The sequence below is a fragment of the Mercenaria mercenaria genome, chromosome 9 (genome assembly GCF_021730395.1).
Source record: "Mercenaria mercenaria strain notata chromosome 9, MADL_Memer_1, whole genome shotgun sequence".
In the NCBI taxonomy this organism is placed as follows: domain Eukaryota; kingdom Metazoa; phylum Mollusca; class Bivalvia; order Venerida; family Veneridae; genus Mercenaria; species Mercenaria mercenaria.
This window is the reverse complement of record NC_069369.1, coordinates 67460512-67478609: the sequence shown is the minus strand read 5'-3', so window position 1 is coordinate 67478609 and position 18098 is coordinate 67460512. Positions and strand designations below refer to the sequence as shown.

At 36.9% G+C, this 18098-nt stretch overlaps 1 protein-coding gene across 2 annotated transcripts in view; it reads right to left on the bottom strand.

The window, feature by feature from the left end:
- Positions 1 to 286: 286 nt before the first annotated feature.
- Positions 287 to 18098, bottom strand: part of LOC123547333 (dynein axonemal assembly factor 9-like) — a 160456-nt gene continuing 142644 nt past the window's right edge. For both annotated transcript variants that reach the window (XM_045334350.2, XM_053551632.1), the window contains exon 35: positions 287 to 2909. In XM_045334350.2, coding sequence (XP_045190285.2) covers positions 2800 to 2909 — 110 coding nt within the window. In that variant the 3' untranslated portion in view covers positions 287 to 2799. The remainder of the gene's footprint in view (positions 2910 to 18098) is intronic.

Here is an 18098-nt window from a genome sequence, read left to right as displayed (position 1 = left end):
GAGCTTTGGTGATCCTGACATAACTACTCATTAAAATTAAAAATTGTGTAGTATTTTGCATTGACATAGACCCCGCCCAGTCACATTACACTGACACTGGGCTGCACAGCTCTATTACTATCCTCTTTATGCTGAGGGCCAAGCCAGAAAGCTATAAGTACAATTTTTCATGTCTGGTATGACGTGGCCAGGGAGTGAACCCACGACCTCCCCCACTCGAAGCAGGCATTCTAACACTAGGCTACTGCAGGGATTGTGCAGTATAATGAAGACAAAGACAAACTCGTACAGCTGATATGCTGATGGTAAGCACACAGTTTAATACTGAGCAACTTTAAAACACTAATAGTTAAATCATATGAACAAACAAATATATTCAAAACAAAAAGACACATTATGATATTATGCATATAAATAATAGCACTTCTAAAGGTAATGAAACTGGAAAAATTAAAAAAAAAAACAAAAAAAACTCAGTTGTCAAGAACACTTGATTACAAAATATACTTCATAATCTTTATCTGATGAATGGCCACTTACCGAGACAGCTGTTTCTGTCTTACTGATGACAAGTACATTTTATAATTATGCATCTTTATGTTAAGCCTAAAATGAAGTAAATTTCTGAAATTAATGTACCATTTGTCCACGTATGTTAGAGAGGTAATGAGAGAAATTTGTGGGGGCGAGGTTTATTTTTGAAGGTTGTAAATCAGCTCTATCTTCCTTTTTTATGCATAAACAAAATTTCAACAGTATATACAAGCATCAGAATGTCAATTCGGCATGTTGCAAATTGTCAGAACTGTTATTGCAAGGAGATCATGTGGAGAAAATCAACAGCATATAACATACAAAAATACAAAATATGGATGGATTTTTTAAATATCACAGACATGTAGCTGGAATGTATACAGAATATTCATTTTAAAAGAAGACATGTGAAAATATTTTCTTGAAGATAGCATAGACTTTAGGCCCCATTAAAAAAATATGGTTTTGCTGTCTCCCTTCCTACTCTAAAATACACCCCTCCCCCAAAACTAAAATTTACTTTTTACCATTCCAAAATAATGTTTTTTAAGTGACAACATGTATTAATGAACCAGTCAAACAGGAAAATGAAAAAAAGTAAACAACCAGCTTCATTTCCTGTTTATTTTTAATTTCATAGTTCTGTAATTCAACAAGCAAGAGAACAATTATTTTCCAAAACCCAAGTTTATCTACTAGCCAAATTTTGAAAAGAATGATCTGGGGACAACAAACACAGATTTTTTAAATGGGCCTTACTTGGAATTGCGTTGAAACTCAGTATCTCTAACTCGCATATCCGGAAACTCTAGCTATCTTGAAGAACATTTCAAAATCCCTTCCAAAAATTATGTGCACCAATTATCATTTTTAACCCTTACCGTGCTAATTTTCTATAATGAACTTGTCCATCTTTCAATTTGGACAGTACCAATTATTTGAAGGGGTGTTCACTGAAAATTTACTGACTGATTGGCAAACAGTGCAGGCCATGATCAGCATGGATGTGCAGGCTGATCTTTGTCTGCACTGGTCACAAAAGCAGAAACTTGCCGGAAGCAGGCTAAAGGTTAAGAAGGATTTCAGTTATCTCAAAGTAAAACACCTCGTCCCTTTGAATTCCAAGTACGAGTTTCAACTGTATGTCTTCCAACACACACATCAACATACATTTCTATAAATGTAAATGTTTTAACTATCATGTATAAAGGAAAAACATAATATATTTCACTAACAACATCTTCAAAGAAGGGATTAGCATCCAAAGATTGTTTCCATGACGGACTTAAATTGGTGTATATTGTATTTCTGGTAGATAAGATTGTGTAAAATTTGTACAACATTGCCTTGTAGCATATCGAAAGTTTGACAATATTCAAAAGCTTAAAGTGATGAAAAAAAATAATCTTGTTTTATAATCCACCTAAAATAAATTGAAAAAAAAAAAAACAAACTAAGAAAGTAATAAAATGAACACATGTTTAACATAACATTAACAGCAACTTGTGAACATTTATACGAATATTCTTCTATCATAACCATAACACTGCTCTTTTCTGATGAAGCATAAAGATAGTGCCAATCAGAAAGCTACAACTTTCTTTATGAAATGTCTGTAACACACTACTTTTAAAATAAGTTATTGCCTTGAAATAGTTCATTAAAATGAAGCAGTGAAAAAAAACACAATTTATTCATATCCTTAAGCCTAGTCTTTAGCAACAAGTATGATGTGAGAATTTTCTATTGTCACAGAAAGTAGACCATTAAAAATATAAAACCCTACTTAAACAGATCATATCTTCATATTCAACCCAATTTTTGGCAAATTTTCGCAAATGCAAAATCACCTGCCACCAGCAGGCTAAAGGTTAAGGAGATTAATTATGAGAATAAATCCAAAACACTCACTCATCTCCAGATTTTATTTACCAGAACAAATCCAACCAACTTAGATCATTCTAAGAGAAAAATCTATGTAAATGTTGACCATTTCCAGAAAGTATTCCCTCCCTGCAAACGTAGATTACTGCTAGAGATTATTTTTAAGAACAAATCTCTGTAACTGCAAATAATTTCTGGAGTTTATTTATGAGAACAAATCTATGTAACTGTCAACCATATTGAGAAAAATCCTTGTAATTGTAGATCATTTCAGGAGACAATGCTCTGTAACTGCAGATCATTTCTGGAGAAAATTCTTTGTAAGTGCAGTTCATTTCTAGAGACATATCCTGGAAAGTGCACATTATTTCCAGGGATTTTTTACGAGAACAAATCCCTGTAACTGTTCATCATTTCCTCGACTTTCTTGTTGTATTCTGTGACAGCAACATTCTGCTGAGCTACATAATCATTTACAAACTCCTCCAAATCTGTAAAATCTTCGTTAAAGAATCTATTTTTTATGTTTTCAAGAAGTGACAAGGTGAGCTTTTGTGATCGCGCAGTGTCCATCGTACGTGCATCCGTGCGTAAACTTTTCCTTGTGACATCTCTAGAGGTCACAGTTTTCATGGGATCTTTATGAAAATGGGTCAGAATGTTCATCTTGGTAAATTCTAGGTCAAGTTTGAAACTGGGTCACGTGCGGCCAAAAAGTAGGTCAGTAGGTCTAAAAATAGAAAAACCTTGTGACCTCTCTAGAGGCCATATTTTTCATGAGATCTTCATGAAAATTGGTCAGAATGTTCACCTTGATGAAATCTAGGTCAAGTTCGAAACTGGGTCACGTGGGGTCAAAAACTAGGTCAGTAGGTCTAACAAAAGGACCATGATGGTCCTGAATTGCTCAACTCTTCCCACATGACCCAGTTTTGAGTACAACATCGTTTTTTCTATTATTTGACATAGTGACCTAGTTTTTGAGCTCATGTGACCCAGTTTTGAACCTGACCTAGATATTATCTAGATAAAAATTCTGACCAATTTTCATGAAGATCCATTGAAAAATATGGTCTCTCGAGAGGTCACAAGGTTTTTCTATTATTTGACCTATTTACCTAGTTTTTGAAGGTACGTGACCCTGTTTTGAACTTTACCTAGATATCATCAAGGTGAACATTCTCACTAATTTTCATGAAGATCTCGTGAAAAAATATGGCCTCTAGAGAGGTCACAAGGTTTTTCTATTTTTATACCTACTGGCCTAGTTTTTGATCGCATGTGACCCAGTTTCGAAACCGACCTAGATATCATCAAGGTGAACATTCAGATCAATTTTCATGAAGATCCATTTGAAAATATGGCCTCTAGAGAGGTCAAAAGATTTTAATAATTTTAGACCTACTGACCTAGTTTTTGAATGCAGTTGACCCAGTTTCAAACTTGACCTAGATATCATCAAGATGAACATTCAGACCAACTTTCATACAAATCCTATGAAAAGTATGGCCTCTAGAGGGGTCACAAGGTTTTTTTATTATTTGCCCTACTGACCTATTTTTTGATGGCACATGACTCAGTTTCGAACTTCACCTAGATATCATCAAGGTGAACATTCTGACCAATTTTTATGGAGATCCATTCACAAGTATGGCCTCTAGAGAGGTCACAAGGTTTTTCTATTTTTAGACCTACTGACCTAGTTTTTGACCGCACAGGACCCTGTTTCGAACTTGACCTAGATATCACCAAGATGAACATTCAGACCAACTTTCATACAGATCCCATGAAAAATATGGCCTTTAGAGAGGTCACAAGGTTTTTCTATTATTTGACCTACTGACCTAGTTTTTGAAGGCACATGACCCACTTTCGAACTTGACCTAGATATCATCAAGATGAACATTCAGACCAACTTTCATACAGATCCGATGAAAAATATGGCCTCTAGAGAGGTCACAAGGTTTTTCTATTATTTGACTTACAGACCTAGATTTTAACGGCACGTGACCCAGTTTCGAACTTGACCTAGATATCATCAAGGTGAACATTTTGATCAATGTTCATGAAGGTCTTGTGAAGTAGATGGCCTCTAGAGAGGTCACAAGGTTTTTCTATTTTAAGACCTACTGACCTAGTTTTTGACCGCACGTGACCCAGTTTCGAACTTGACCTAGATATCATCAAGACGAACATTCAGACCAACTTTCATACAGATCCCATGAAAAATATGGCCTTTAGAGAGGCCACAAGGTTCTTCTATTATTTGACCTACTGACCTAGATTTTGATGTCACGTGACCCAGTTTCGAACTTGACCTAGATATCATCAAGGCCAATGTTCTGACCAATTTTCATGAAGATATTTTGAAATATATGGCCTCTAGAGAGGTCACAAGGTTTTTCTATAGTCCTACTGACCTAGTTTTTGATGGCACGTGACCCAGTTTCGAACTTGACCTAGATATCATCAAGGTGAACATTCTGATCAATTTTCATGAAGATCTTGTGAAATATATGGCCTCTAGAGAAGTCACAAGGTTTTTCTATCTTTAGACCTACTGACCTAGTTTTTGAAGGCACATTACCCTGTTTCGAACTTGACCTAGATATCATCAAGATGAACATTCTGACCAACTTTCATAAAGATCCCATGAAAAATGTGACCTCTAGAGTGGTCACAAGCAAAAGTTTACGGACGCACGCACGCACAGACGGACGACGGACACCGCGCGATCACAAAAGCTCACCTTGTCACTTTGTGACAGGTGAGCTAAAAATAGAAAAACCTTGTGACCTCTCTAGAGGCCATATTTCTCAATGGATCTTCATGAAAATTGGTCAGAATGTTAACCTTGATGATATCTAGGTCAAGTTCGAAACTTGGTCATATGCGGTCAAAAACTAGGTCAGTAGGTCTTAAAATAGACAAGAGGACCATAATGGTCCTGAATCGCTCACCTCTTCCCACATGACCCAGTTTTGAGTATGACGTCGTTTTTTCTATTATTTGACATAGTGACCTAGTTTTTGAGCTCATGTGACCCAGTTCTGAACTTGACCTAGATATTATCGAGATAAAAATTCTGACCAATTTTCATTAAAATCCATTGAAAAATATGGTCTCTAGAGAGGTCACAAGGTTTTTCTATTATTTGACCTATTGACCTAGTTTTCAAAGGTACATGACCCTGTTTTGGATTTTACCTAGATGTCATCAAGGTGAACATTCTCACTAATTTTCATGAAGATCTCATGAAAAATATGGCCTCTAGAGAGGTAACAAGGTTTTTCTATTTTTATACCTACTGGCCTAGTTTTTGACCGCACATGACCCAGTTTCGAAACTGACCTAGATATCATAAAGGTGAACATTCAGATCAATTTTCATGAAGATCCATTGAAAAATATGGCCTCTAGAGAGGTCAAAAGATTTTTCTAATTTTAGACCCAACTGACCTAGTATTTGACCGCAGTTGACCCAGTTTCAAACTTGACCTACATATCATCAAGATGAATATTCAGACCAACTTTCATACAGATCCCATGAAAAATATGGCCGCTAGAGAGGTCACAAAGTTTTTTTATTATTTGACCTACTGACCTAGTTTTTTAAGGCACGTGACCCAGTTTCAAACCTGACCTAGATATCATCAAGATAAACATTCTGACCAATTTTCATGAAGATCCATTCAAGGGTATGGCCTCTAGAGAGTTCACAAGGTTTTTCTATTTCAAGACCTACTGACCTAGTTTTTGATCGCAGTTGACCCAGTTTCAAACTTGACCTAGATATCATCAAGATGAACATTCAGACCAACTTTCATACAGATCCCATGAAAAATATGGCCTCTAGAGAGGTCACAAGGTTTTTCTATTATTTGACCTACTGACCTAGTTTTTGACGGCACCTGACCCACTTTCGAACTTGATCTAGATATCATCAAGATGAACATTCTGACCAATTTTCATGAAGATCTCATGAAATATATGGCCTCTAGAGAGGTCACAAGGTTTTTCTATTATTTGACCTACTGACCTAGTTTTTGATGGCACGTGACCCACTTTTGAACTTGACCTAGATATCATCAAGATGAACATTCAGACCAACTTTCATACAGATCCCATGAAAAATATGGCCTCTAGAGAGGTCACAAGGTTTTTCTATTATTTGACTTACAGACCTAGATTTTAACGGCACGTGACCCAGTTTCGAACTTGACCTAGATATCATCAAGGTGAACATTTTGATCAATGTTCATGAAGATCTTGTGAAATATATGGCCTCTAGAGAGGTCACAAGGTTTTTCTTTTTTTAGACCTACTGACCTTGTTTTTGATGGCACGTGACCCAGTTTCGAATCCGACCTAGATATCATCAAGGTGAACATTCTGACCAATTTTCATGAAGATCTTTTGAAATATATGGCCTCTAGAGAGGTCACAAGGTTTTTCTATTTTTAGACCTACTAACCTAGTTTTTGAGGGCACTTGACCCAGTTTTGAACTTGACCTAGATATCATCAAGATGAACATTCTGACCAATTTTCATAAAGATCCCACGAAAAATGTGACCTCTAGAATGGTCACAAGCAAAAGTTTACGGATGGACTAACGCATGAACGGACGCACGGACGACGGACGCTGCGTGATCACAAAAGCTCACCTTGTCACTATGTGACAGGTGAGCTAAAAAACCTTGTGACCTTAGTTACCTTTTTCCTTGAATTATCTCTTTCCAACTCATACTCTAACTCTCTGACGCCTTTAGACTCTTATCTCATAACAAAACATCATACTTTACACGCCCACATTCGAATCATCATACAATCATAATATATTGAACTACATACTGATGTATATTTGAATGTTCTTATAGTTTTTTGTTTATAATCATATTATACATATTATATTGAATTACGTACTGATGTATATTTGAATGATTTTTCTCTGTTCACTGATCTGTTCAGAAGTATGTATCTATATATGTATATATGTTATGTGTGTGTAAAGTTTTGAATAAACTGGCTATATTCTTTGTAGCTCAAAGAAAAAAAAAAAAAAAAAAAAAAAGAAAACCTTGTGACCTCGCTAGAGGCCATATTTCTCAATGGATCGTGAAAATTGGTCAGAATGTTCACCTTGTTTATATCTAGGTCAAGTTCGAAACTGGGTCATGTGCGGTCAAAAACTAGGTCAGTAGGTCTGAAAATAGAAAAAATTTGTGACCTCTCTAGAGGCCATATTTTTCATGGGATCTTTATGAAAATTAGTCAGAATGTTCACCTTGATGATATCTAGGTCAAGTTTGAAACTGGATCACGTGCGGTCAATAACTAGGTCAGTAGATCTAAAAAAAGAAAAACCTTGGGACCTCTCTAGAGGCCATATTTTTCAAGAGATCTTCGTGAAAATTGATCAGAATGTTCATCTTGATGATATCTAGGGTCAAGTTCGAAACTGGGTCACGTGCGGTCAAAAACTAGGTCAGTAGGTCTAACAAGAGGACCATGATGGTCCTGAATCGCTCACCTCTTCCCACAGGACCCAGTTTTGAGTATGACGTCGTTTTTCTATTATTTGACATAGTGACCTAGTTTTTGAGCTCATGTGACCCAGTTTTGAACTTGACCTAGATATTATCAAGATAAAAATTCTGACTAATTTTCATGAAGATCCATTGAAAAATATGGTCTCTAGGTTTTTCTATTATTTGACCTATTGACCTAGTTTTCGAAGGTACGTGACCCTGTTTTGAATTTTACCTAGATATCATCAAGGTGAACATTCTCACAATTTTCATGAGGATCTCATGAAAAATATGGCCTCTAGAGAGGTCACAAGGTTTTTCTATTTTTATACCTAATGGCCTAGTTTTTGACCGCACATGACCCAGTTTCGAAACTGACCTAGATATCATCAAGGTGAACATTCAGATTAATTTTCATGAAGATCCATTGAAAAATATGGCCTCTAGAGAGGTCAAAAGATTTTGATAATTTTAGACCTACTGACCTAGTTTTTGACCGCAGTTGACTCAGTTTCAAACTTGACCTAGATATCATCAAGATGAACATTCAGACCAACTTCCATAAAGATCCCATGAAAAGTATGGCCTCTAGAGAGGTCGCAAGGTTTTTTATTATTTGACCTACTGACCTAGTTTTTTACGGTACGTGACCCAGTTTCAAACTTGACCTAGATATCATCAAGGTGAACATTCTGACCAATTTTTATGGAGATCCATTCACAAGTATGGCCTCTAGAGAGGTCACAAGGTTTTTCTATTTTTAGACCTACTGACCTAGTTTTTGACCGCACATGACCCTGTTTCGAACTTGATCTAGATATCATCAAGATGAACATTCAGACCAACTTTCATACAAATCCTATGAAAAGTATGGCCTCTAGAGAGGTCACAAGGTTTTTTTATTATTTGCCCTACTGACCTATTTTTTGACGGCACATGACTCAGTTTCGAACTTCACCTAGATATCATCAAGGTGAACATTCTGACCAATTTTTATGGAGATCCATTCACAAGTATGGCCTCTAGAGAGGTCACAAGGTTTTTCTATTTTTAGACCTACTGACCTAGTTTTTGACCGCACAGGACCCTGTTTCGAACTTGACCTAGATATCACCAAGATGAACATTCAGACCAACTTTCATACAGATCCCATGAAAAATATGGCCTTTAGAGAGGTCACAAGGTTTTTCTATTATTTGACCTACTGACCTAGTTTTTGACGGCACGTGACCCACTTTCGAACTTGACCTAGATATCATCAAGATGAACATTCAGACCAACTTTCATACAGATCCGATGAAAAATATGGCCTCTAGAGAGGTCACAAGGTTTTTCTATTATTTGACTTACAGACCTAGATTTTAACGGCACGTGACCCAGTTTCGAACTTGACCTAGATATCATCAAGGTGAACATTTTGATCAATGTTCATGAAGGTCTTGTGAAGTAGATGGCCTCTAGAGAGGTCACAAGGTTTTTCTATTTTAAGACCTACTGACCTAGTTTTTGACCGCACGTGACCCAGTTTCGAACTTGACCTAGATATCATCAAGACGAACATTCAGACCAACTTTCATACAGATCCCATGAAAAATATGGCCTTTAGAGAGGCCACAAGGTTCTTCTATTATTTGACCTACTGACCTAGATTTTGATGTCACGTGACCCAGTTTCGAACTTGACCTAGATATCATCAAGGCCAACGTTCTGACCAATTTTCATGAAGATATTTTGAAATATATGGCCTCTAGAGAGGTCACAAGGTTTTTCTATAGTCCTACTGACCTAGTTTTTGATGGCACGTGACCCAGTTTCGAACTTGACCTAGATATCATCAAGGTGAACATTCTGATCAATTTTCATGAAGATCTTGTGAAATATATGGCCTCTAGAGAAGTCACAAGGATTTTCTATCTTTAGACCTACTGACCTAGTTTTTGAAGGCACATTACCCTGTTTCGAACTTGACCTAGATATCATCAAGATGAACATTCTGACCAACTTTCATAAAGATCCCATGAAAAATGTGACCTCTAGAGTGGTCACAAGCAAAAGTTTACGGACGCACGCACGCACAGACGGACGACGGACACCGCGCGATCACAAAAGCTCACCTTGTCACTTTGTGACAGGTGAGCTAAAAATAGAAAAACCTTGTGACCTCTCTAGAGGCCATATTTCTCAATGGATCTTCATGAAAATTGGTCAGCATGTTAACCTTGATGATATCTAGGTCAAGTTCGAAACTTGGTCATATGCGGTCAAAAACTAGGTCAGTAGGTCTTAAAATAGACAAGAGGACCATAATGGTCCTGAATCGCTCACCTCTTCCCACATGACCCAGTTTTGAGTATGACGTCGTTTTTTCTATTATTTGACATAGTGACCTAGTTTTTGAGCTCATGTGACCCAGTTCTGAACTTGACCTAGATATTATCGAGATAAAAATTCTGACCAATTTTCATTAAAATCCATTGAAAAATATGGTCTCTAGAGAGGTCACAAGGTTTTTCTATTATTTGACCTATTGACCTAGTTTTCAAAGGTACATGACCCTGTTTTGAATTTTACCTAGATGTCATCAAGGTGAACATTCTCACTAATTTTCATGAAGATCTCATGAAAAATATGGCCTCTAGAGAGGTAACAAGGTTTTTCTATTTTTATACCTACTGGCCTAGTTTTTGACCGCACATGACCCAGTTTCGAAACTGACCTAGATATCATAAAGGTGAACATTCAGATCAATTGAAAAATATGGCCTCTAGAGAGGTCAAAAGATTTTTCTAATTTTAGACCCAACTGACCTAGTATTTGACCGCAGTTGACCCAGTTTCAAACTTGACCTACATATCATCAAGATGAATATTCAGACCAACTTTCATACAGATCCCATGAAAAATATGGCCGCTAGAGAGGTCACAAAGTTTTTTTATTATTTGACCTACTGACCTAGTTTTTTAAGGCACGTGACCCAGTTTCAAACCTGACCTAGATATCATCAAGATAAACATTCTGACCAATTTTCATGAAGATCCATTCAAGGGTATGGCCTCTAGAGAGTTCACAAGGTTTTTCTATTTCAAGACCTACTGACCTAGTTTTTGATCGCAGTTGACCCAGTTTCAAACTTGACCTAGATATCATCAAGATGAACATTCAGACCAACTTTCATACAGATCCCATGAAAAATATGGCCTCTAGAGAGGTCACAAGGTTTTTCTATTATTTGACCTACTGACCTAGTTTTTGACGGCACCTGACCCACTTTCGAACTTGATCTAGATATCATCAAGATGAACATTCTGACCAATTTTCATGAAGATCTCATGAAATATATGGCCTCTAGAGAGGTCACAAGGTTTTTCTATTATTTGACCTACTGACCTAGTTTTTGATGGCACGTGACCCACTTTTGAACTTGACCTAGATATCATCAAGATGAACATTCAGACCAACTTTCATACAGAGCCGATGAAAAATATGGCCTCTAGAGAGGTCACAAGGTTTTTCTATTATTTGACTTACAGACCTAGATTTTAACGGCACGTGACCCAGTTTCGAACTTGACCTAGATATCATCAAGGTGAACATTTTGATCAATGTTCATGAAGGTCTTGTGAAGTAGATGGCCTCTAGAGAGGTCACAAGGTTTTTTCTATTTTAAGACCTACTGACCTAGTTTTTGACCGCACGTGACCCCCGTTTCGAACTTGACCTAGATATCATCAAGCGAACATCAGACCAACTTCATACAGATTCCATGAAAAAATGGCCTTAGAGAGGCCACAGGTTCTTCTATTATTTGACCTATGACCTAGTTTTGATGTCACTTTACCCCCGTTTCGAACTTGACCTAGATATCATCAAGGCAACGTTCTGACCAATTTTCAGAAGGGTTTTTGAAATATATGGCCCCTAGAGAGGTCACAAGGTTTTTTTAATGCCTACTGACCTATTTTTGATGCACGGACCCGTTCGAACTTGACCTAGATTCATCAAGGTGAACTTCTGATCAATTTTTCATGAAGATCTTGTGAAAATATATGGCCTCTAGAAAGTCACAAGGTTTTTCTATCTTTAGAACTACTGACTAGTTTTTTGAAGGCACATACCCTGTTTCGGAACTTGACCTAGATTCATCAAGATGAACATTTCTGAACCCAAATTTCATAAGATCCATGAAAAATGTGACTCATAGAGTGGTCACAAGCAAAAGTTTACGGACCAGCACCACAGACGGACACGGACACCGGGGATCACAAAGTCACCCTTTTCACTTGGACAGGTGAGCTAAAAAAAGAAAAACTTGGGACCTCTCTAGAGGCCATATTTCTCAATGGATCTTCATGAAAATTGGTCACATGTTAACCTTGATGATATCTAGGTCAAGTTCGAAACTTGGTCATGCGGTCAAAAACTAGGTCAGTAGGTCTTAAAATAGACAAGAGGACCCTAAAGGGCCTGAACGCTCACCTCTTCCCACATGACCCAGTTTTGAGTATGACGTCGTTTTTCTATTATTTGACATAGTGACCTTTGTTTTTGAGCTCATGTGACCCAGTTTGAACTTTACCTAGATATTTTCGAGATAAAAAATTCTGACCAATTTTCATAAAATCCATTTAAAAATATGGTCTCTAGAGAGTCAAAGGTTTTTCTATTATTTGACCTATTGACCTAGTTTCAAAGGTACATGACCCTGTTTTGAATTTTACCTAGATGTCATCAAGGGAACATTCTCATAATTTTCATGAAGATCTCATGAAAAATATGGCCTCTAGAGAGGTAACAAGGTTTTTCTATTTTTTTAACCCACTGGCCTAGTTTTTGACCGCACATGACCCAGTTTCCCAAACTGACCTAGATCATAAAAGGTGAACATTCAGAACAATTTTTATGAAATCCATTGAAAAATATGGCCTCTAGAGAGGTCAAAAGATTTTTTAATTTTAGACCCCAAATGACCTAGTATTGACCGCAGTTGACCCAGTTTTCAAACTTGACTACATATCATCAAGATGGAATATTCAGACCAACTTCATACAGATCCCATGAAAAATATGGCCGCTAGAGAGGTCACAAAGTTTTTTTATTATTTGACCTACTGACCTAGTTTTTTAAGGCACGTGACCCAGTTTCAAACCTGACCTAGATATCATCAAGATAAACATTCTGACCAATTTTCATGAAGATCCATTCAAGGGTATGGCCTCTAGAGAGTTCACAAGTTTTTTCTATTTCAAGACCTACTGACCTAGTTTTTGATCGCAGTGACCCAGTTTCAAACTTGACCTAGATATCATCAAGATGAACATTCAGACCAACTTTCATACAGATCCCATGAAAAATATGGCCTCTAGAGAGGTCACAAGGTTTTTCTATTATTTGACCTACTGACCTAGTTTTTGACGGCACCTGACCCACTTTCGAACTTGATCTAGATATCATCAAGTGAACATTCTGACCATTTTCATGAAGATCTCATGAAATATATGGCCTCTAGAGAGGTCACAAGGTTTTTCTATTATTTGACCTACTGACCTAGTTTTTGATGGCACGTGACCCACTTTTGAACTTGACCTAGATATCATCAAGATGAACATTCAGACCAACTTTCATACAGATCCCATGAAAAATATGGCCTCTAGAGAGGTCACAAGGTTTTTCTATTATTTGACTTACAGACCTAGATTTTAACGGCACGTGACCCAGTTTCGAACTTGACCTAGATATCATCAAGGTGAACATTTTGATCAATGTTCATGAAGATCTTGTGAATATATGGCCTCTAGAGAGGTCACAAGGTTTTTCTATTTTAAGACCTACTGACCTAGTTTTTGATCGCACGTGACCCAGTTTCGAACTTGACCTAGATATCATCAAGGAACATTCTGACCAACTTTTCATAAGATCCCATGAAATATAGGCCTTTAGAGAGGTCACAAGGTTTTTCTATTTTTGACCTACTGACCTAGTTTTTGAGGTCACTTGACCCAGTTTCGAACTTGACCTAGATATCATCAATGAACATTCTGACCAATTTTCATGAAGATCATTGAAAAATGGCCTCTAGAGATGGTCACAAGAGTTTCTATCATGAGAGCCCACTGGACCTTAGTGTTTTGATGGACACGTGAGCACCATTTGAACTTGACCTGATATCATCAACTGATCTCGAACTTCACCTTTGCCTATCAACAAAATATTATTCCCCCACATGAAGATCATCATCAATCAAATATATTGACTCTATGATGTATTTTAAGTCTAAGGTTTATTCAATATACCTTTATTGACGTCTTACTGACTAGTTTTCTTGAAGCACTGATTCTGTTTCGAAGTTGACTTAGATATCAGTAGTAGTGTAAACTTTGTACTGCAACTTTGAGTCAAAGAAAAAAAAACAATAAAAACCTGTGACCTCGCTAGGCCATATTTCATGGATCGTGAAAATTGGTAGAATGGTCACCTGTATAGTCTAGGTCAAGTTCGAAACGGTCAGTGCGCAAAACAGTCAGTAGGTCTAAACTAGAAACTGTGACCTCTCAGAGCCTATTTTCTGGATCTATGAAAATGTAAGTCACCTGATGAATCAGGTCAAGTTTGAAACTGCAGTGCGTCAATTAGTGCATAGCTAAAAAAGAAAAAACCTTGTGACCTCTCTAGAGGCCATATTTTTTCAAGAGATCTTCATGAAAATTGGTCAGAATGTTCATCCTTGATGATATCTAGGTCAAGTTCGAAACTGGTCATCATGCGGTCAAAAAACTAGGTCAGTAGGTCTAAAATAACAGAGGACCATAATGGTCCTGAATCGCTCACCTCTTCCCACATGACCAGTTTTGAGTATGACGTCGTTTTTTCTATTATTTGACATAGTGACCTAGTTTTTGAGCTCATGTGACCCAGTTTTGAACTTGACCTAGATATTATCAAGATAAAAATTCTGACAATTTTCATGAAGATCCATTGAAAAATATGGTCTCTAAAGGGTGTTTTCTATTATTTGACCTATTGACCTAGTTTTCGAAGGTACATGACCCTGTTTTGAATTTTACCTAGATATCATCAAGGTGAACATTCTCACAATTTTCATGAGATCTCATGAAAAATATGGCCTCTAGAGAGGTAACAAGGTTTTTCTATTTTTATACCTAATGGCCTAGTTTTGGGCCGCACATGACCCAGTTTCGAAACTGACCTAGATATCATCAAGGTGAACATTCAGATTAATTTTCATGAAGATCCATTGAAAAATATGGCCTCTAGAGAGGTCAAAGATTTTGATAATTTTAGACCTACTGACCTAGATTTTTGACCCCAGTTGACTCAGTTTCAAACTTGACCTAGATATCATCAAGATGAATATTTCAGACCAACTTTCATACAGACCCATGAAAATATGGCCGCTAGAGAGGTCCAAGTTTTTTATTATTTGACCTACTGACCTAGTTTTTTAAGGCACGTGACCCAGTTTCAAACCCTTTACCTAGATATCATCAAGTAACATTCTGACCATTTTTATGGAGATCCATTCACAAGTATGGCCTCTAGAGAGTTCACAAGGTTTTTCTATTTAGACCTACTGACCTAGTTTTTGACCGCACATGACCCTGTTTCAAACTTGACTAGATATCATCAAGATGAACATTCAGACCAACTTTCATACAGAAACCCATGAAAAATATGGCCTTAGAGAGGTCCCAAAGGGTTTTTTCTATTATTTGACCTACTGAACCTAGTTTTTGACGGCACATGACCCACTTTCGAATTGACCTAGATATCATCAAGTGAACATTCTGACCAATTTTCATGAAGATGTCATGTAATATATGGCCTCTAGAGAGGTCACAAGGTTTTTCTATTTTTGACCTACTGACCCAGTTTTTGAAGCACGTGACCCATTTTCGAACTTGACCTAGATATCATCAAGATGAACATTCAGACCAACTTTCATACAGATCCCATGAAAAATATGGCCTTAGAGAGGTCACAAGGTTTTTCTATTATTTGACTACAGACCTAGTTTTTTAATGGCACGTGACCCACTTTCGAACTTGACCCAGATATCATCAAGGTAAATTTGATCAATTTTCATGAAGATTCGTGAATATATGGCCTCTAGAGAGGTCACAAGGTTTTTCTTTTTAGACCTACTGACCTGTTTTTGATAGGGACGTGACCCAGTTTCGAATTAACCTAGATATCATCAAGGTGAACTTCTGACCAATTTTCATGAAGATCCCATTGAAAATATGACCTCTAGAGAGGTCACAAGGTTTTTCTATTTTTGACCTACTAAACCCAGTTTTTGACCACGTTGACCCAGTCTCGAATTGACCTAGATATCATCAAGATGAACATTCTGACCAATTTTCATGAAAGATCCCATGAAAAATGTGACCCTATAATGGTCACAAGGTTTTCGATGGTTAACCTAACGACCACGGACCACCCCGTGACCAAAGTTTTCACTTGACCAGATATAAAAAACTTCTGACCAATTTTTCCCATGAATTACCTCTTTCCATCATACTTAACGCACCTGACGGGCCTTTGGGCACTTTTCGCATAACAAAACTCAACTTTACACGTGACAGTCGAATCAAATAAAAACATATTATATTGAACTAATACTTTATGTAATATTTGAATGTTCAGCTGTTTATCTGGTCGTTATAATTCATATTAAACAATTCATATTTAATTAAAAACTGTGACCTCTCTAAGGATTATTTTTCACTGATCTTCAGAAAATGTGAATGTTATTGTATAATATCTGTGGTAAGTTCGATAAATGGGTATATCTTCATAACTAGGTCAAGTAAAAAAAAACAAAAAAAACCTTGTGACCTCGCAAGAGGCCATACTTCCAATGGATCATGAAAATTGGTCAGAGTGTTCACCTTGATATATCTAGGTCAAGTTCGAAACTGGGTCATGTGCGGTCAAAAACTAGGTCAGTAGGTTGAAAATAGAAAAAATTGTGACCTCTTAGAGGCCATATTTTTCATGGGATCTTATGAAATTAGTAGAAGTTCACCTTGATGATATTAGGTCAAGTTTGGGAAATGGATCACGTGCGGTCAATAACTAGGTAGTTGTCTAAAAAAAGAAAAACCTTGGGACTCTCTAGAGGCCAATTTTTTTTAAAAGATCTTTGTGAAAATTTTCAGAATGTTTTCTTGATGATATTAGGGTCAATTCGAAATGGGGCACGTGGGTCAAAAACTGGGCAGTGGTCTAACAAAGGACCCTGATGGTCCTGAATCCTCACCCCTTCCACAGGGCCCATTTTGATATAGTCGTTTTTATTATTTGAATTGTGACTAGTTTTTTTAGCCATGTGACCCCTTTTGAACTTTCCTAGATTTATCAAGATAAAAATTTGACTAATTTTCATGAAACCATGAAAAATATGGGCTCTATTTTTCTAATTTTTCCTTTGACCTATTTTCGAAGGACGGACCCCTGTTTTGAATTTTAAACCCAGTATCATCAAGGTGAACTTCTCCAATTTTCATGGGATCTCATGAAAAATATGGGCCCCTAGAGAGGGCAAAGGTTTTTCTATTTTTATACCCAATGGCCTAGTTTTTGACCGACTACCCAGTTTCGAAAGACCCGATATCATCAAGGTGAAATTCGATTAATTTTTAGAAAATCCATTGAAAAATAGGCCCCTGAGGGTCAAAAGATTTTGATAATTTTAGACCTATGACCTATTTTTGACCGAGTTACTCAATTTCAAAATTGACCAGATTTCAAGTGAACATTAGACCAAATTCCCTAAAGATCCCATGAAAAGTATGGGCCCCTTTGGAAGTCGCAAGGTTTTTTTTTTATTTGACCCACGACCTAGTTTTTTTTCGGTACTGACCCAGTTTTAAAATTTCCTAAAACCAAGGGGAAAATTCTGACCAATTTTTTAAGGGATCCATTCACAAATATGGCCTTAGAGAGGTCCCCCAAGGTTTTTCTATTTTTAACTCTGACCTAGTTTTTTACGCCCTGACCCGTTTTGAATTGACAGATATCATCAAAATGAACTTCAACCCAATTTTTTAACAGATCCAATGAAAAATATGGCCTTTTGAGGGTAAAGGTTTTTTTATTTTTTGACCTACTGACCCAGTTTTTTAGGGGAC